Below are 19,831 nucleotides of genomic sequence, written 5' to 3'. Positions count from 1 at the left end.
CACCAAATCACTTCTGATTTCCTCTTGTAAGGGCTGCAACTCATGTAAACACGAGGAGTGATAATTATGACGTCCTTCCGACTCAGTGGGGAGGACGCAACTGGGTTGTGAAATGTGAATGGGTCAGAGCATTCAGAGGATGAGAGGAACTCACTGTGGAGACTAGGTGAGAACGAGATGCAACAGACAGATGAATACAAGTACCTGGGGATGCGGATGAGTCCGGTTGGCTGCGTGAAGACAAAGAATGAGAAGATAAGCATGGTGAGTCAGTGGGTAGGTCGGCTAGGAAGTGCAGCAAGGATGAGAGCGAGTATTATGATGTGCTGCGAGAAGTTTGGAAGAGCGTGGCTGTTCCGAGCATCATGTATGGTATGGATGTGATTGCATAGAATGAAAGAACTAGAAAAGTTAGAAATAGGGCAGAATAGAGTTGCAAGAATGGCACTTAATGCACCTAGATATGCAGCAGTAGAGGCTCTTAGGGGAGACATGGGTTGGAGCACTTTTAGAGAAAGGTATGTAAAAGCGACCCTACGGTATAAGGCTAGGTTAGAGCGAATGAATGATGCTAGAATAGTGAGAAAAGTGTTTCTGTGGAATGTCAGGAGTAGGAAGTGGGGGGTAAAGTGTGTCAGGATGGTGGTGAAGAGTGGTCTAATAGCTAGATGGGCTTTTCAGCAGGTAGAAGGAAGGCACTTAGAGAAGGACTGGAGTATGATAGTTAGAAATGGAGAGGGTAGAGAATGGGGTGTAAGGAAGTGGACGAGTGAGATAGAGTAGTGAAAGGTGTGGGACTGAGTGACTGGAGGAATAGGATTGAGCAAAAGAGTACCTTGGAATGGTATAGAGAGAAAGAGGCCCCAATGTATGAAAAGTGGTATGATGGAAGCCTTGGTGGGGACCTTCTCTTCCGAGCTAGGGCACAGTGCATGGATGTGAATGCAAGGAATTATAGATGGTCTGAGTCCCGCAGCAAAGTGTGCCAGATGTGTGACGTGGGGGAGGATGAGACGGTGGAGCATGTGGTGCTGGAGTGTGTGAAGTATGCCAGAGACAGGTATGAGATGATGCAAGTGGTGCTGAGGGAGCTGGGGCATGATAGAGTGGAGATGACAGTAAGGGAATGGATGGTGGTGCTGCTGGGACTCTGTGGGGAGACGAATGAAAGGATGATTGAGGCTGTAAAAGAGTTCCTGGAGAGAATGTGGCGTGCTAGAGGCAGGAACTAGTGGTGTGAAAGATGGTGATTGCCCTCTTTTTTTTTTTTTTTTTTCTTATTATTATTTTCCCTACAGGCGCTGCCGATACAAAAGCCTGACTCAAGAAATTCTGCGTCACCTGTAGCATCAAGGTCAAGATCAAGATCAAGAGTCGGCCACAAACCAGAACTACAGGGCTGCCGATACAAAGGCCTGACAGAAGAAATTCTGTCACCTGTACCATCAAGGCAACATGGGGTCTTTTGATAATTTTGACGGCATGTGTCGTCTGTGTGGCCTGCAGTGCTACGACCTCATTAACCTGTTCGAGGATGCCAGCCACCAAAGGAACCTCATTGCCATTATTAAGAAGTATATAAGAATTAACGTAAGTAAAAGTTTTCGGACCACCCTGTACTGTTTACATTTGGCCAGCCTCGGACCACCTCCTCCCTCATCCCTCGAGATGGGGGAATATATGCACTTGTACTGTCAGAGCTAAAAGTTTAGGGTAATTATTTCTCAAACTATGCATTACGCACCAATCAGGCACTTCCATAGCGGCTGTCAAGTGTCAACCACCGCCGCAGAGGGAAGGGACTCGTTAGGAGGGATTGTAGCCAACCCCGCGACGCTCACGACTCTCTCTCTCCCTCTCTCTTACACAGGTATTAAAGAAAGGAGAGGAGTTGGTGAGTAATGACAGGCTGAGAACACTTAATATATGGGGTTATCATGCTTGGTTTGGTAACTTTGGTTGTGATGGTGGTGTCACTCGCCCACAATGACACCAGTGGTTTGAAAGGTAAAGCCTTGTATTAGTGACCAGAGATCTCTTTAAGACAGACCAGGTATTTAAGTGTCACCATCCCACAGGTTGCACTGCAGGACTCCCTACCTCACCATGTGTGTGGACCATGTCTGGCCAAGCTGGATGAGGTGGTGGATTTTGTGGACACAAGCCAAGCAACACAGAGCAAACTGAACAGCCAACTCAGAGGTAAGCTTCAAGTGTGGGACTGGCTTCTTGAAAATCTCACTTACGTTTGTGATCAGAAATAGCAAAACCCAGTAAGATTTTGTATTTATCAATCTATCAATTATTGGTATTATGGTAATTTCTGACACTACCATGCCCAGCTATGTGTATGATACAGTTATAATTCAAGCTTGAGTGAATAGACAAACTGGAAATGTAAATGTAATTAGATCATTAACATTATAATTTTAGTAAGATTTATTTCATATCACCACAAGCCAACATTTTTTGGTCTCAGATTGCACAGCAGAGAGAAGCATTGAGGTGAATGAGGATAAACTGTATGAATTGATCCAGGATGTGAAGGTGGAGCTGGAGGAGTCTGAGACCCACTTCATTGACGACCTTAATGATGAAGACTATGGTGAGATGCTGCTTCCTATGTACTGACTGACTGTAACCATTATGCTGCCACGCTGTACTGCCAGTGTCCACTTGGTACACTGCCTGGCTCACGACTTATTTGCTTTTCCCTTTTTCCCTTTTTCATCTCTCTCTCTCTCTCTCTCTCTCTCTCTCTCTCTCTCTCTCTCTCTCTCTCTCTCTCTCTCTCTCTCTCTCTCTCTCTCTCTCACACACACACACGCACACACACACACACACACACACACACAGGATGAGCGAATGAAAATAAAAGAGCTTGTAACTGAAGTGAAAGAGAGGAATGACGAAAGAACAGAGGAGGAAAAGACCAAGTTTTTTTGGAGGATGAGAAATGGGAGGCTAAAGAAGTGGTGGATAAAACGGGCGGAATATACATTACATGGAAGAAAGAGACTAGGAATGGAATACAAGTGACTTACATGAATATAGATGGATTTCTGTCTAAGAGGCTAGAATGTATGGATTACCTAAGAAATAACGAACCGGACATAATGTGTGTAGTAGAAACAAAGCTAAGGCCCGAAATAAAGCTAGACTGGTTTGTTGTAAAACACTACAAAGTATGGAGAAATGATAGAAAAAGTAAAGGTGGTGGTGGTATAATGGTTCTTACTAAGGAAGGTGAACTATAGTAAGAGAAATGAGGAAGTGATAATTATGCTTATAACAGATGGCAAGAGGGACATTAATATTTTAACAGTATACATACCACCCAGAACCAGTGCTTGGGAATATGAACAGTACCAAATGGTGATGAGAAATACTCTAGACAGAATGAAGCAAGAACTCATCAGAAAGGATAGAGTGATGATAGTCGGAGACTTTAATTTTAAAGAAATAGAGTGGGCAGAGGAATTGTTAAAGGTAGCAACAAATAACTTGATGACACATTGGGTGAGATCACCAACAAGGTGCAGGGGACAAGATGTTGCAGCAAGGTTGGATTTGGTATTTACCAGGGGCATCTCTCTAAAAGAGGAAATTGAACATAAATGTCCCTTGGGGAGAAGCGATCATGATGTCCTAAGCTTTGAGCTGGATACGGAATTAAGCATGAATAAGATTGTGGAATGCAGGGAGGAAAAATTAAATTATATTAGGGCAAATTATAACCATATAAGGGAGTTCTTTAATGAAATTGACTGGTCCGTGGTATACCAGGAAAGGGATATGCAATTGAAATATGATAAATTTATGGATTTGTATAACTCTGCTGTGAAAAGTTTGTGCCATATTACAGAAAGAGGACTTTAAATAATAAACAGTGGTTTAATAGAAATTGTGAAGAAGCAAAAAAGAACAAAGAAAAGGCATGGAAGAAACTTAAGAAAAACAGTGATGTATTATCAAGAGAAGTTTACAAAACAGCAAGGAATAGATATGTTGAAGTAAGGAGAACAGCACAGAAGGAATATGAACAGAGGGTGGTGGAAAACTGTGATAGTGACCCAAAAATGTTTTACAAATTCATAAATGGAAAACTAAATATAAGGAGGCAATAGTAAAGGTAAAAATGGGAAGAAGTATATGAGGATGCTGGAGATATAGCTGAAATTTTGAATGACAACTTTTGCAAAGTGTTTACAAAGGAGGAGCATTTTATGGGAGGAAGGCCTACGGAAATAAAGCAAATGCAGGACATCATGGTTACTAAGGAAGATGTAAGGAAAATTATAAGCAATCTGGATATTAATAAATCAATGGGGCCTGATGGCATATCTGGGAGGTTGCTAAATGAATGTAAGGATCAATTGTTGAACCCCGTATTTGATATTGTGGAAACCTCCATACGAACAGGATTAGTCCCGAAAGAGTGGAAAAGAGCTGACATTGTGCCTATATATAAGAATGGTAGTAGAATGGAACCACTAAATTATAGACCAGTATCGTTGACTAGTATATTGTGCAAGGTATGTGAAGAAGTAATTAAAGCTAAGTGGAGTGAGTATCTAGAAAGTGAAAACATTCTGAGTGAAAGACAGTTTGGTTTCAGAAAAGGAAGATCGTGTATCCAATTTATTATGTTTTTATTCAAGAGTGACTGACATACTACAACATAGAGAGGGATGGGTGGATGCTATCTACCTGGACTTGAGAAAGGCCTTTGATAAAGTACCACACAATAGACTGATGTGGAAACTAAAGAAGATTGGAGGAGTAAATGATAAACTAGCAAAATGGATGGAAAATTACTTAATGGGAAGAGAAATGAGAACAGTGGTGAGAGGAAGGAAGTCCGAGTGGAAGAAGGTAACCAGTGGAGTTCCACAAGGGTCAGTGCTTGGTCCCATCATGTTTTTGATTTATGTTAATGATATGCCAGTAGGAATTGACAGTTACATGAACATGTTTTGGACGATACTAAAATTATGAGGAGAGTAAAGAATGTGGAAGATTGTAACAAGTTACAGGAAGATCTTGATAAAATATATGAGTGGAGTAAGGAGTGGCAGATGGAATTTAATATAGACAAGACCCATGTTATGAAAATGGGAAGAAGTAGATACAGACCAAACAGGGATTACAGGCTGGGTGATGAGAAAATTAAAGAGACCAATGAGGAGAAAGACTTAGGAGTAACCTGCAAAACACTTTGTCACCGGAGAAACACATTAACAAGATTTTTGGAAAACATATAACATGCTTCAAAATATTGGCCTTGCATTCCACTACCTAGATGAAGGAATGATGAAGATATTATGTACCTTAATAAGACCCCAGTTAGAATATGCAGCTTGTGTCTGGTCACCGCATATGAAGAAAAATGTGAAGAAGGTAGAAAGGGTACAGAGGCTGGCAACAAGGATGGTACCAGGACTCAGGAGTTAGACTATGAGGAAAGACTGAGGAAGCTGGGGCTGACCACATTAGAAGAGAGAAGAACAAGAGGAGACATGATAACTATGTATAAATTGGTGAACAAGATTGACATACTGGACAGAGAGTTGATAAAGGTGACCACAAGTAATCATCTCCGAGGACATGGAAAAAAGCTAACAAAAGACATCTGTCTAAATGACGTGAGAAAATACAGTTTCCCGCATCGTAGCATTGATAAGTGGAATAAACTGAGCAGTGATGTCGTTGATGCGGTGTGTGTCAATCAGATGAAAGAGAGATATGACAGGAATGGACAAGGAGACAGGACACAGAGAGCTTAGCTCAGGCCCTGTAATACACACACATACACACACATCCACACACACACACACACACACACACACACACACACACACACACACACACACACACACACACACACACACACACACACACACACACACACACACACACACACACAAACAAACAAGTAATTGAATTAATATAGTAATGTTTATAAAACCCATAAAGTATCCAGAGTGACATAGAGAAAGAAAAATAATGACCAATGCAGTCTAGATTGCTTCCCATGTTGTATTAGATGTGGGAGTCACTTACTAATTCTGAAATACTCCTGGAGCACCGACTAACCCATGTGATTCCCCACAGGTCCACACACTAACAGACGGCAGAGACGCAAGGCAGTGAGAGGAGTGAGGGGGCGAGCCATTATCTCCAGAGGTAATAAAGCACTTTACCCCATACAGTGTCTAGTATGTTTAATGTATACAGTTTCCTTTTTATCCATATTATGGCCTTCAGTTTTGATTCTAACCTGTCACTAACATTACAAAGAATATTTTGAAATCAGGAGTGAGTTTTTCATTTAAACAGTAATGTCTTTACTATCATGGGGATTACTTTCCAGATGAACCTGTTATATTCCTGTGGTGTTTATTTTCTCGGCAAGACTCGTGATAATGCTCGATATCCTCCACAACAGGGACACCAGGTAGGCAGGCCAGGAAGGCAAGGGACAAGGATGTGACACAAGCACCGGCCAACGCAAGGAACCAGATGCCAGAGAACACAGCACCTGCCAACACACAAATGAAGGACAAGTGGATGGTGAGCCCTACGTCACTGCAAACTTTGTCATATAAAGTTTTACCACTATATTTCTCATATTTGAGTGTGTACATCAAATAGCTAAATTAACATCCTTTTTTTATTACCACTGACACAAAACACATCCTGGTTACTTGTGTTGCTAAATTAATGTCTTTATCTCTTCAGGATAGTCACCCAAGGAAAGAAGCAACAACAAAGACTTGTGTAGAGGACGGCATGCGGGAGCCAGCCAACCCTTTGTCTTCCTGTGATAAACCGGTGAGTGTTTGATGAGTGCGCTAGTGCTGGTGTGGCTCTGGTATGGTGGATCAATGTAAAAAGGAATAATTTGTTCCCAAACACCTGTCCACCCTGTCTTAATGGATTATGACAGATGCTCCCACTACAAAGATGGCTGCTTCACAATATCTCTTACTCAGAAATTATTTATCCAGAAAGGATATGCAATTCATATAATGTTGCCTACAATGCTGGTGTTTTGACTTTGTTTTCTTAGGTTATCAATTTTCTGCCATAGATGAAAACTTGTTAAGGTGAAATGAGCAACATCACCAAAGTGTCAAGTCATGATGCTGTAGGAATAAAGCTTCTGTTAATGGGACAATGGGGTGAGGTGATGGAGGTGCTGGTGGTAGTGGCAGTGAAGCTGATGGCACAAACTCTCCACAGAGCAGCTCAGTAAAGAGTGCAGTTCGGTGCAGCCTGTGCAAAAGTTCCTTCAGCCAAGTGGACCATCTCACCTCACACTCCATAGAGGCCCACCAGCTGTCTGACCCAAGCTACCTCTGTCCACAGTGCCCTCAAGTATTCAGCAAAATTTCCTCCCTCAAAAATCATCAGCGACGGAAACACCAAGACTCACTGCAAACGTATGACAGTCCTCCAACCTTGCTGCCTCCTTGTTGCATCTCTGTCCTTTGTGTTTCATGATATATCTATGCATTCACATTTTCAAGATTTCATTTCATATATTTCAAAGTCATATACTGTAAAGATCATGCTTATTTGAAGACTTTTTCCATGTTTTTAAGCATGTTATTGTCCAGCTTTAGCCAGTGTTTTGGATCATTAGATAGCTTCAGTATACACAAATTTCCTGAATGAAATCCTCATGAAAAAGCGTTGTAGACATTTATCTCACACCATTGTAATGTTTATCAGCCCAGGTTATGTATCTACAACTTCCATTGCTGTTGTTATGTGGAATTATGTAACCATTTATCAATGCAGGTGTCCACAGTGCAATAAACTATACCCTGCACACTATTTATGGACGAGACATATGCTTGTGCACACCAACTCGCGTCCATTTTCATGTGACAAGTGTGAGAAGAAGTTCAAGAGCAAGGCGGAGTTGATGAACCACAAGAGGATCCACCAGCCCAGTGAGGAGCGCTACACACACTGCTGTGAGGTGTGTGGCAAGAGGTGAGACATTCGCTCCTTCCTTTAGTCTTAAGGCAGTGCCACACAGGACAAATTTCCTCCACTATACTCTCCATATTTGGTACTAGCTGGGTAAAATAAGCAGCAAATAACATCATGCCGTTCATCTTCTGCTGTCGGGAAGAATGGAAAAGGACCGTGGTGCTGGACTTGCTGGGAGTATTTGAAATGAAATGACCATTTTACTACAAGCTGTACATGTAAAATAAAACTATACTTGTTAATTGCCAAGTGAAATGAAAGATCTATTATTGTGTACTAATCTTGATTCCTCCCTCTTGAAAGAGTTCAAGTACAGGCAACCTCCACTTAAAGAAGGGGTTATGTTCCTAAAAAAAAAAACTTCATTAAGTGAATTTTCGTTAAGCGAACCTATTGTAACAAGTTCAACCCCTGACTTGAACTTCCATTGAGAGTAAACAAAGCAAGAGTGCATCATAGTACAGTGAAAGGTTTAATGAAAGTAAAAATTATGAAGTTAAACATTTAGGCAGTTTACTTTAAGTCATTATAATGTACACTAATGTATGTATGTACGTAACTTTATAATGTTGATGATCTTAAATTTATAAAGGGAGGGAGAGTGAAACGGGAAAGACACTAACCGGCAACCTGTGAAATGTAAACAAAGGGCGCATCATTGTACTACATACAAATCTTATGTACCACATTTCCACAAGGCGCTCCATTTTATCCATTGTAGAGTCATGGGTTCAGGTGGTTCTTTTAGCTTGCAAGAAAGATACGGTCTCACCAGCCTTCTTAATAGAGTCTGCTGACTTGAAAATAGTAGAGACAGATGGAGTCAAGATGGTGGCGAGCAATGCTATTAGTTTTCTCGCCTCTCTTGTGTCTTTGATTAATATCCAGCTTCACTTAGGGAGTAAGAGACTCCCTGGTCTTCTTAGCAACACTAGGCGACATTGCAGGGCAGATTGGTAGTAATTTGAACGAGGAAAGACAAGCTGCTGCTGACGCTGTTATTGTTTTGAACAGGGGGAGTGAGTGGTGCGTGTGTTGTCCATGAGAGGCGCTGTTATATTCAAAAGTCTGTCGGCTTGCATGATACGGCATGGCTTTCAAACTTGGAAAACATTATCTGGATAGAACTTCGTTAAAGCGAGTTTGGTTTTTGTTAAACGAGCAGATGGTAGTGAAATGAAACATTCGTTGTAGCGAAATTTCATTGTGTGAAGCTTCGTTAAGGGAGGGGTTACCTGTAATAGGAAGTAAAAAATACAGCATACATTTCCTCTCTCACACTAAACCATATTCTCACATGACGCAGGTTTACCCAAAAGGCAAACCTTGAGAGCCACTTGCGGCTTCACTCTGGCAACCGTCCCTTCTCCTGCGAGTTCTGTGGGAAGTGCTTCTCCCAGCGAGGTAACATGGAGGAGCACCGGAGGATACACACCGGGGAGAAGCCTTTTGTCTGTAATGTGTGTGGAGTCAGGTGAGGGCAAGGCTTATATTGCTTTCTCCTGTGTGGTAACTCTCTTGATGTGTTAAGTCTGCTTCTATTTCTATTTTTTATCTGTGTGGCAGTTTCCTCAAGGTGATGTAGCCAGAAGAGCTTCACTCATTCACTAGCACGAAAAAAACCTCCTTAAGACCTGATTACTAAAATGGTAAATGAGACGCATGAACACAACAGATTAAAAAAGAAAAGAAATGTTATCATGTATTGATCCTAATGTGCTTCTCTTCTTTTCAGCTACTCCCGACAAGGCCAGCTGGCAATGCACCGCAGGCAGCACTCTGGAGAGAAGCCTCACAAATGCCAGTACTGTGAAAAGGAATTCCTGAGGAGAGAAGTTCTGAAGAAGCATGAACACATGCACACCGACACGAGGCCTTACAAGTGCTCTTACTGCGAGAAATCTTTCAGGTGAGATGGCGCCTCACTTCCCACTGATCAGAGTACCAGTATTTATTGAAGATGTAGTGTGAGGTGCTTGTACATCAGCGTGATTCAATCTGGCAGAGTATGAATGAGTTAAAATTACAGATGCAGAAAGAAGTACAGTAGTCGCCCGCGTATTCGGATTATAGAAGCCAAGGCCCTGGCGGATACGTGGAATTTCCTCTCCCAATCCCTTATGAATTGAGAAAAAAACATGTACATAACCCATATGAGTAAGAAAACAATGAATGAAAGCACATTAAATGTATAATCTGGAACAAAAAATGGTACTTAAGAAGTACAAGGGGTGGTGGGATGTACACACAACAGCAAAGGCGGCATCACACTACCACTTTTCTGTCAACTTTCTAAAGACTGTCAACTTTTGTCACCGCTAGTCGTCACACACAAGCTCGCTACTGCCTTTTTTGCATTTGTTAACTGTAAACAAACATGGCGGCCCCTTCATTCCCCAGCAAGTCCTTGTTATTTTTTTGTTGCTATTTTTGGCCTTTATTGCTCTCTAAGAGAAATTCTTCAGACAGCTTTGTCCACTCATAAACAACAGAGCAGCTCATTGTGGTCAGTTGCTACTTGGAAGTTCTGCCTTGGAGTGTCGCAGTCCGAGAGAAATGTAAACAAACAACTGAACCACTTTTCACTGCTAGGCCAGATCCAATATACAGGCAACCCCCGTTTAACGAAGGTTCACACAATGAAATTTTGCTACAACGAAAGTTTCATTTTACTACCATCTACTCGTTTAACGAACACCAAACTCACTTAAACCCTTAAAGTACGGTGATCATATATACGATTGTAGCATCGCGTGCGGAGAGGCAGGGATCATACCGGTAATCATGATTTTTCCACGCTAAACGTTTGAATCTCTCCCCCTCACTATTGGTCCTGGGGCAAGTGGAGGTATCTGGCATCTTTTCTCGCTCATCTGCTTGAGATATATGTTCCCTCACAATAGGTCATCTTTTCCCATTTCGAGGCAACATCTGGCAACCCCCATCACCTGGAGGGAGGAAACGGTTCTCCGAGTGATGTTATGTCAGTGTTACTCGGTAATGACATTGAGGAGTGATGAAAATGAAGACTGATTTTTTTGTACTGAGACAGAAGAAAGTGAAGACTCCAGTAGTGATTCTGATTGTGATCTGGGAGACAGAGACCAACCCTCACAGCGACCTTCATAAACCTCACGTAACCTATTCCCCTCCAACAATATGCTGGTGTGTGTCACCCCTGGTTGCCTCTACATGACTGTGCTTGTCGGCCAAGTCACGTGAATCCCATTGCTAATAAGAGTTGGCAGATTCCAATTATTATAGAAATCCACAATACTTGTAATATGTGGTTTCTTTTTCTTTTTCTGTTTTACACATCATTTCATATATATTAGCATTTTCTTGACTTGAAAGTGCAAAAATTCCTACTTTTACATCAAATTCAAATGCCCATAAGAGAGAGAGAGAGAGAGAGAGAGAGAGCATGTGGTGTTATCTGAGCTTGGGGGTATTTGTTAGTGGCGGGTTCTGCCATTAATTTTTTGATATGCAATAACTTTGCTCTCAGAGGTCATAACATATTAAAAATTACATCGTTGTACTCAGAATAACCCAAAGAAATATGTTTTTATAAGGAAAAAATATTTTAGTATTTTTGACAGGTGTGATTTTTCCCCATTGTAACAGATGGAAAGTAAATCAACCCCCCCGTACTTTAAGGGTTAACGAAGTTTTATCCAGGTAATTTTTTCCAAGTTTGAAAGCCACGCCGTATCACGCAAGCCGACAGGCTTTTGAATACACCAGCGCCTTTGGTGGACAACACGCGCACCACTTACTCCCCCTGTTCAAAACAATAACAGCGTCAGCAGCAAATCGTCTTCCCTCGCTCAGCTTACCATCAAAACGCCCTGCAATATCGCCTACCATTGCTAAGAAGACCAGGAAGTCTGTTACTCTCGAAGTGAAGCTGGATATTATTCACAGACACGAGAGGCAAGAAAACTAATACAGGCAACCCCCGCTTAACGAAGGTTCACACAATGAATTTTCGCTACAACGAAGGTTTCCTTTACTACCATCTGCTCGTTTAACGAACACCAAACTCACTTTAACGAAGTTTTATCCAGGTAATTTTTTCCAAGTTTGAAAGCCCCGCCGTATCAGGCTTTTGAATACACCAGCGCCTCTCATGGACAAAATGCGCACCACTCACTCTCCGTGTTTAAAACAATAACAGCATCAGCAGCAGCTTGTCTTCCCTCACTCTACATGCCACCAAAACACCTTGCAATGTCGCCTAGCGTTGCCAAGAAGAACAGGAAGTCTCTTACTCTCAAAGTGTAGCTGGATATTATTCACAGACACGAGAGAGGCGAGAAAACTAATAGCATTGCTTCCCACCATGGCTTGACTCCATCTACTGTCTACCATTTTCAAGTCAGCAGACTATTAACCCCTTCAATACGGTGACGCCTATGTAGGCGTCATGAAGCCCCAGTAGCATATACGGTGACGCCTACGTAGGCGTCATATTTCTTTTCTGAGCTTTCTTCAGTTCAGTTGTCCCGTATAGTGTGTTGGATACCAACTACACACGCCGTATGCTGTCTTTGAAATCCTAGTGCTCCTCCCACCATCCTTGTCTCCACCAATCACTAAAGATAAGCTACATGGTCCCGCCTTGTGTCTAAAATTACCCAATGGCATAGACTGTTCCCATCTCTCTCTCTCTCTCTCTCTCTCTCTCTCTCTCTCTCTCTCTCTCTCTCTCTCTCTCTCTCTCTCTCTCTCTCTCTCTCTCTCTCTCTCTCTCTCTCTCTCCTCTCCTCCTCCATCCCCTCTCCATCTCGAAGATAAGTTACATGCGTCCCGCCTTGTAACATTCGTGAAAAACACACACACACACACACACACACACACACACACACACACACACACACACACACACATTTTCTAAATGTGTGTGTTTTTCTCCTTCCCTCCTCCCTCTTCCTCTCGAAGATAAGGTACATGCGTCCTGCTTGTGTCTAAAATATTAGCAAATGTCACACACTCTCTCTCTCTCTCTCTCTCTCTCTCTCTCTCTCTCTCTCTCTCTCTCTCTCTCTCTCTCTCTCTCTCTCTCTCTCTCTCTCTCTCTCTCTCTCTCTCTCTCTCTCTCTCTCTCCTCTCCCTCCTCCTCCCCTCTTCCTCTCGAAGATAAGGTACATGCGTCCGGCTTGTGTCTAAAATATTAGCAAATGTCACACTCTCTCTCTCTCTCTCTCTCTCTCTCTCTCTCTCTCTCTCTCTCTCTCTCTCTCTCTCTCTCTCTCTCTCTCTCTCTCTCTCTCTCTCTCTCTCTCTCTCTCTCTCTCTCTCTCTCTCTCTCTCTCCGAAGAGAGAAGCGTCCACTTTCCTCTTCGAAGGCGATATAGTGACTTAAAAATAGCAGCATAATACACAAAGATGACAAGTATGACAAGCTTGCACGAGTTTCCCGCGCTCGGGCGCGCAGCACTATCACCCGTATATCATACAGGCGGGCTTTTTTAACATCCGGCGCGAAGGGGTTAAGAAGGCTGGTGAGATCATATCTTCCTTGCAAGTTAAAAGAACCACCTGAACTCGTGACTACAATGGATAAAATGGAAAGCCTTGTGGAAATTTTGTATGCGGTACAATGATGCGCCCTTTGTTTACATTCCACAGGTTGCCAGCTAGCGTATTTCCCGCTGCACACTCCCTCCCATCATAAATTTAACATCAACAACATTATAAAGTTACTTACATACATACATTAGTGTACATTATAATGACTTAATCTTAAATTAAACTGCTTAAATGTTTAACTTCATAATTTTTACTTTTTTAAACCTTTCACTGTACTATGATGCATTCTTGCCTTGTTTATTCTCAATGGAAGTTCAGTCAGGGGTCAAACTTGTTATAATTGGTTCGCTTAACGAAGTTTCACTTAACGAAGTTTTTTTTGGGAATGTAACCCCTTCATTAAGCAGGGGTTGCCTGTACAGTGTTACTTCGATATACGATTGCCTCAACATACGATGTTTTTGATATACAACGAAAAATTTTATATGATTTACGCATTGAAATACGACGATATTTTTAAGATACGAATGGCCGTTGGTAGGTGGCGTAGTGATCGCTCGGCTACCCGCGTCCACCCGAACATTCAGCCCATGTTGTGTATCGTTGTTCATCCTTTGTGCATGTATGTGTCTGTGCTCCTCGGCATTGTGTATTTTTTATTAAGTTTTATGAACTCAAGATCATGGGTCCCAAAAGTAAAAGTTTGGCGAGAAACACACAAAATAGCCTGTATTCACATATTTATTATACTTAGAAGAAATTCAATAGACGAGTGAGTACAAATGGTTTTCTGCCCACAAGCAACTCTTCCTCTTTGCAATGCAAAAAATCATAAGTCTCTAGATGTCACGGTTACCAAAAGATCACAGGTTGAATGAGGTAGTATCATCAGTTTACGTGGCCATGCGTCCAATCGGATTCAGTGGCCTTGGCTAGAGCGAGTGAAAACGGGCCCCTTGTATCCTCTCTCTCTGTTTCTCTCCTGCTGTTGCCTGTTCTGATATGGTGAGAGACCTGAGGTATAGAAGTAATGCTTGTGGGACAGGTGGTGGAATAGACACAGTGAAATAACTTTCTACTACCCTCCATCATTGGTGACACAGTCACATAGAGCATATGTTTACTCCTGTCCAGAAGCAACTCTTCCACTTTAGATATCATGGTTACCAAAATATCACAGGTTGAATGAGGTAGTATCATTGGTTTATGTGGCCTTGCGTCCGATCGAGTTCAGCGGCCTTGGCTAGAGCGCGAGAAAACAGGCCCCTTGTATTCTCTCTCTCTCTCTCTCTCTCTCTCTCTCTCTCTCTCTCTCTCTCTCTCTCTCTCTCTCTCTCTTGTTATAATTGATTCGCTTAACGAAAATTTGCTTAACGAAGGGTTTTTTAGGAATGTAACCTCCGCTTAACCCTTATGTTCCGGCAATCGTATTTGAACAATTGCATCAGTGCGTCCGTAGCGACAGCGATCGTTCCCATAATCAAGAATTTTCGCGCCTCATGTTTGAGCTCCACGCGCGGTTTCTTGAGTCAGATGGCGAGTGGAAGTGTCTGGCTTCTTTTTCCACCCGTAGTGTTGCCACTAGCTCTGTATATTCAAGGGTAATGAAGCTATTCTCCCATTCTGAGGGCGACATTTGACAACCCCAGCGACCCGCTGTGTCGAAAGCACCCTGATAAGAGCGAAGGGACGTCTCAGTTCATAACTCACTATGGAACAAGACAGATAATTTTTATTTAGCAGTGCTTCTGAGCCTGACTACAGTGACCGTGATTATGAGGAAGAAACTGAAGAAAGCGAAGACAGCAGTAGTGAAGACTCGGAAAATGATTCAGAGGATCCACCTGTTTTCTCAGAACAGAGAGAAGACAGAGATAGTGGTGATGGAGAACAGACTCCAAACATCGTATTGAGAACCCAGAGTGGCTCACGGAGACGCGGGCGTGCCTCTCATGTTCTGAGAAGACGATCGACGAGGCGTTTGTGTGTGTATGTGTGTGAGAGAGAGAGAGAGAGAGAGAGAGAGAGAGAGAGAGAGAGAGAGAGATGATACCTACATGTTATTTGCTTGAAACTTGATATGAAAAGTGGTGAAAGAATATCTCTCTCTCTCTCTCTCTCTCTCTCTCTCTCTCTCTCTCTCTCTCTCTCTCTCTCTCTCTCTCTCTCTCTCTCTCTCATTGGAAGTGTACAATTTCTCTTCCAAGATGAGAGAGAGAGAGAGAGAGAGAGAGTGTGTGTTTGCGCGGTGTCATCGCTCACCAAGCTGTTTCTACTTGACAGATCACACAGCGGGCGGAGGAGGAATCCTTGATAAGGCATTAACTAATCTTTCAGAGGTCCCATCGAGCTAGAAAGTACATCATTGTATTCAGAATAACAAAGAGAAAATAATTATTAGTATTCAAACAGTCTTCTGACAATTTGTAGGTTTACCATTTTTACCCGTCATGGGATATTGGAAAATAGTTTAATCACTGGAACATAAGGGTTAACGAAGGGGTTACATTCCTAAAAAAACCTTTGTTAAGCGAAACTTCATTAAGCGAACCGATTATAACAAGTTTAACCCCTGACTTGAACTTCCATTGAGAGTAAACAAAGCAAGAGTGCATCATAGTACAGTGAAAGGTTTAATGAAAGTAAAAATTATGAAATTAAACATTTAGGCAGTTTAATTTAAAATTCATTATAATGTACACTAATGTATGTATGTACGTAACTTTATAATGTTGATGATCTTAAATTTATGAAGGGAGGGAGAGTGGAGCAGGAAAGACACTAACTGGCAACCTGTGGAATGTAAACAAAAGGTGCATCGTTATATCACATACAAATCTTATGTACCACATTTCCACAAGGTTTTCCATTTTATCCATTGTAAAGTTACGAGTTTGGGTGGTTCTTTTAGCTTGCAAGTAAGATACGGTCTCACCAGCCTTCTTAATAGAGTCTGCTGACTTGAAAATAGTAGAGACAGTAGATGGAGGCAAGATGGTGGCGAGCATTGCTATAGTCTTCTTGCCTCTCTCGTGTCTGTGAATGATATCCAGCTTCACTTCGAGAGTAAGAGACTTCCTGGTCTTCTTAGGAACGCTAGGTGACATTGCAGGGCGTTTTGGTGGTAAGCTGAGCGAGGGAAGGCGATCTGCTGGCGATGCTATTGTTATGAATAGGGGGAGTAAGTGGTGCGCGTGTTGTCCACCAGAGGTGCTGGTGTATTCAAAAGCCTGTCGGCTTGCGTGATACGGCGGTGCTTTCAAACTTGGAAAAAATTACCTGGATAAAACTTCGTTAAAGCAAGTTTGGTGTTCGTTAAACAAGCAGATGGTAGTAAAATGAAACCTTCGTTGTAGTGAAATTTCGTTGTGTGAACGTTAGCAGGGTTGCCTGTATATATATATATATATATATATATATATATATATATATATATATATATATATATATATATATATATATATATATTAATAGAATCTGGATAAGTAGATGTAAATATATTTGTGTGTATATATCTATCTATCTATCTACATACATACATACATATATATATATATATATATATATATATATATATATATATATATATATATATATATATATATATATATATATATATATATATATATATATATATATATATATATATATATATATATATATATATATATATATATATATATATATATATATATATATATATCTTGATAATAGATATATATATATTGTGTGTATATATATATATATATATATATATATATATATATATATATATATATATATATATATATATATATATATATATATATATGTATGTATGTATGTATGTATGTATGTATGTATGTATGTATGTATGTATGTATGTATGTATGTATGTATGTATGTATGTATGTATGTATGTATGTATGTATGTATGTATGTATGTATGTATGTATGTATGATAGATAGATAGATAGATAGATAGATATACACACACAAATATATTTACATCTACTTATCAAGATTCTATTAATTTGAGATTATAGCATCATTTCAATTAATAAGAAAATGAATTTTATTATAAAGATGTTGATTAGAAGCCATAAATCTTAATTTGACTAAAAATTGATGCTAGAGGAAAATGATGGATTTCGTCTGACTGAAGATGACAGAAAGATTTGACAGAACAGTTAGAAATGATGGAAATCATTGAAAACGACGGAAAAAGTGCTAGTGTGTCGCTGTCTTAAGTGATGGTGGGGCATTCATACACTCCTGCCATGCTGGAATGATGAAGAACGCTACAATCTCGCAGAATAGTGTTGCCATTACTTGAGTTGTCAGCAAGTAGAGGAGGAGGGCATGGGAGTAAGTGCTGCCGCCTAGTGGGATCAGGGGATCGAGCATGGTTGGTTTGAATACGTTTGGGGGCAGCTCCGAATAGGAGTGAATTTCAGATAGTGGCGATCATGATATGCGGGCGATTACTGTAGAAGAAAATTTTATGTATTATGTATGACCAGTGTTTTTCTAATTTTTATGCAGGAAGGAAACCAGCCCAGGGCAACAAAAGATAAAAAAAAAAGCCCACTTTTAATGCTGGTCCCCTTAAAGAACAGTAAGGAATTAACCAAAATTTAGGGAATAATGTCTGTGTGGCTTAGGCATGTAGATAGAATAGAAGAGAAGAATGAAATCTTAGGCTTGAAGCAGAAGGTAATAGGTCAAAATGTACATAGACATTAGAGAAAAGACTAATTTGTTGCTTCTGTTTCATGAGAAAATCTAACAAAATTTTATGTGCTTGATTTTTCTTTGTTACATGTTTTGATATAAGTTTTTATTATATTTTATTGTGACCAATTGTGGATCACTCCTGTGAGGTTAACACTAGTCAAAACTATCGTATTTGAAGTATACTAGTGAGAGGCAGTAATTTTAATTTGATGTATATTTGTACAGTGACAAGTATGGAAACATCTGTACTTAGTATGATACTATATGTCTTGAGAATTAGATTAACAACCACATAATCAATCAGTGAATCCTGACACGCTGGTGTTTTCCTGCCAGGGACCAAGGGAAGCGCAAGGTTCACGAGCGCCTGCACACTGGAGAGCGTCCATTCGAGTGTCAGTTTTGTGGCCGAGGGTTTTGTGAATCTGGCAACCTACGCAAGCACCTGAGAGTCCACCAACGCCGGCCCAGCTCCTCTGCATCCTCCTCCATACAGGACAAGGATCAGGAATCCATCCCTGTGGACAGCAGGCCGCCTCAAGTATCCTGTGGAGACAACAGTTTTCACTTCAACTCTGCACAAAACTCGGCATTCAGCGTCCCGGGCCTCACTGTGTCCCGGCACAGTGCTGACATGGCTACTGTACAAAACAATGCTACACTGACTATATCTCAGACCGTCCCTCTTGCCTCGGCTAACAGTCACCCCAGTCACTCCAGTCACCCAACACCCCAGCCTCAGGAATCCCCAGCACCTCCACCATTACCTCTCCTAGGGAACATGCCCCCAAGCAGCCACTCACTCACTGCCTTACATCCAGTGGAGGATTCTCAGGGAAGCTGCACCCTGCCTCCTCAGGAATGTGGTCGAGAGGATTACAGGGTTGCTTCCTCCTACCAACCAGTCACCACCTGGACGCTCTATCATGCCTAGTGCTCCCAGGGAATCAGTGGCTGGAAATGTTCTCAACTGTGGTAATTTTTATTATACCATGCAGACTTTTCATGGGAATTTATGTACCAAAGAAGGTATTTTTTGGTACCTTCTGTCTGAAAGCCCACCCACTAAAGAACTGTTACCCCAAATAAGAAAGCCCTTTCTACACTTGGACTGTGGCCAGGATTTGAACCCGTGTGCTTGGAGACCCCTCAGATCTCAAAGTGAGCGTGATCCACTGTACCACGGCAGCCCTGACTCTGTCTTTGCAGCTGAAGGTTAGTGAGCCATTTTTAAAGTATGCTGGAGTGTTGTGTTCTCTGCAGCCACCAATGGTAAAATAGGATGAATAAAGCTGTTTACTTTTCTCTTCTCTGTTTATTTCCACCTTGAAATGTATAATATGGAAATTATGAGTAAAAGCAATCATTCCAATACCTACAGCACATTATCAAACACTGACTAGAGAGTGCACCTGCCATTCTGCCAGCTTACACTACTTGCTCCTATCACTAAGAGAGTCTGTTTAGAATACTGTAGCTGATGGAGAGAGAGAGATAGAGAGAGAGAATGATTGCAGTGGTGATGGTTTTGTTTACTTTTATTAATTTGTTTTTGTTCTTGCTCTTCATCATCTCT

The 19,831-nt window shown here is 41.3% G+C and overlaps 1 protein-coding gene across 1 annotated transcript; it reads left to right on the top strand.

Moving 5' to 3' along the window:
• Nucleotides 1-1,298: 1,298 nt before the first annotated feature.
• Nucleotides 1,299-19,562, top strand: LOC123506881 (zinc finger protein 485-like). The gene is made up of 12 exons (XM_045259254.1): nucleotides 1,299-1,402; nucleotides 1,448-1,590; nucleotides 2,079-2,202; nucleotides 2,480-2,605; nucleotides 6,115-6,186; nucleotides 6,449-6,573; nucleotides 6,742-6,834; nucleotides 7,246-7,445; nucleotides 7,807-8,004; nucleotides 9,311-9,478; nucleotides 9,740-9,913; nucleotides 18,592-19,562. Exons 2-12 carry the CDS (start codon nucleotides 1,456-1,458, stop codon nucleotides 19,187-19,189), a joined length of 2,013 nt encoding a protein of 670 aa, XP_045115189.1. The 5' UTR covers nucleotides 1,299-1,402; nucleotides 1,448-1,455; the 3' UTR covers nucleotides 19,190-19,562.
• The last annotated feature ends 269 nt before the right edge of the window (nucleotides 19,563-19,831 follow it).

Source organism: Portunus trituberculatus, chromosome 21 (genome assembly GCF_017591435.1).
Source record: "Portunus trituberculatus isolate SZX2019 chromosome 21, ASM1759143v1, whole genome shotgun sequence".
Classification (NCBI taxonomy): domain Eukaryota; kingdom Metazoa; phylum Arthropoda; class Malacostraca; order Decapoda; family Portunidae; genus Portunus; species Portunus trituberculatus.
The sequence above is the reverse complement of the archived record's forward strand: the minus strand, read 5'-3'. Positions and strand labels throughout refer to the sequence as shown.

What these genes read in the sequence shown, in the direction of transcription:
- LOC123506881 (XM_045259254.1), top strand. Translation starts at nt 1,456, where the DNA reads ATGGGGTCTTTTGATAATTTTGACGGCATGTGTCGTCTGTGTGGCCTG. An exon ending in ACTGAACAGCCAACTCAGAG is followed by an intron (nt 2,203 to 2,479) that starts GTAAGCTTCAAG and finishes TTTTGGTCTCAG; the next exon opens with ATTGCACAGCAGAGAGAAGC. An exon ending in TGTAATGTGTGTGGAGTCAG is followed by an intron (nt 9,479 to 9,739) that starts GTGAGGGCAAGG and finishes TCTTCTTTTCAG; the next exon opens with CTACTCCCGACAAGGCCAGC.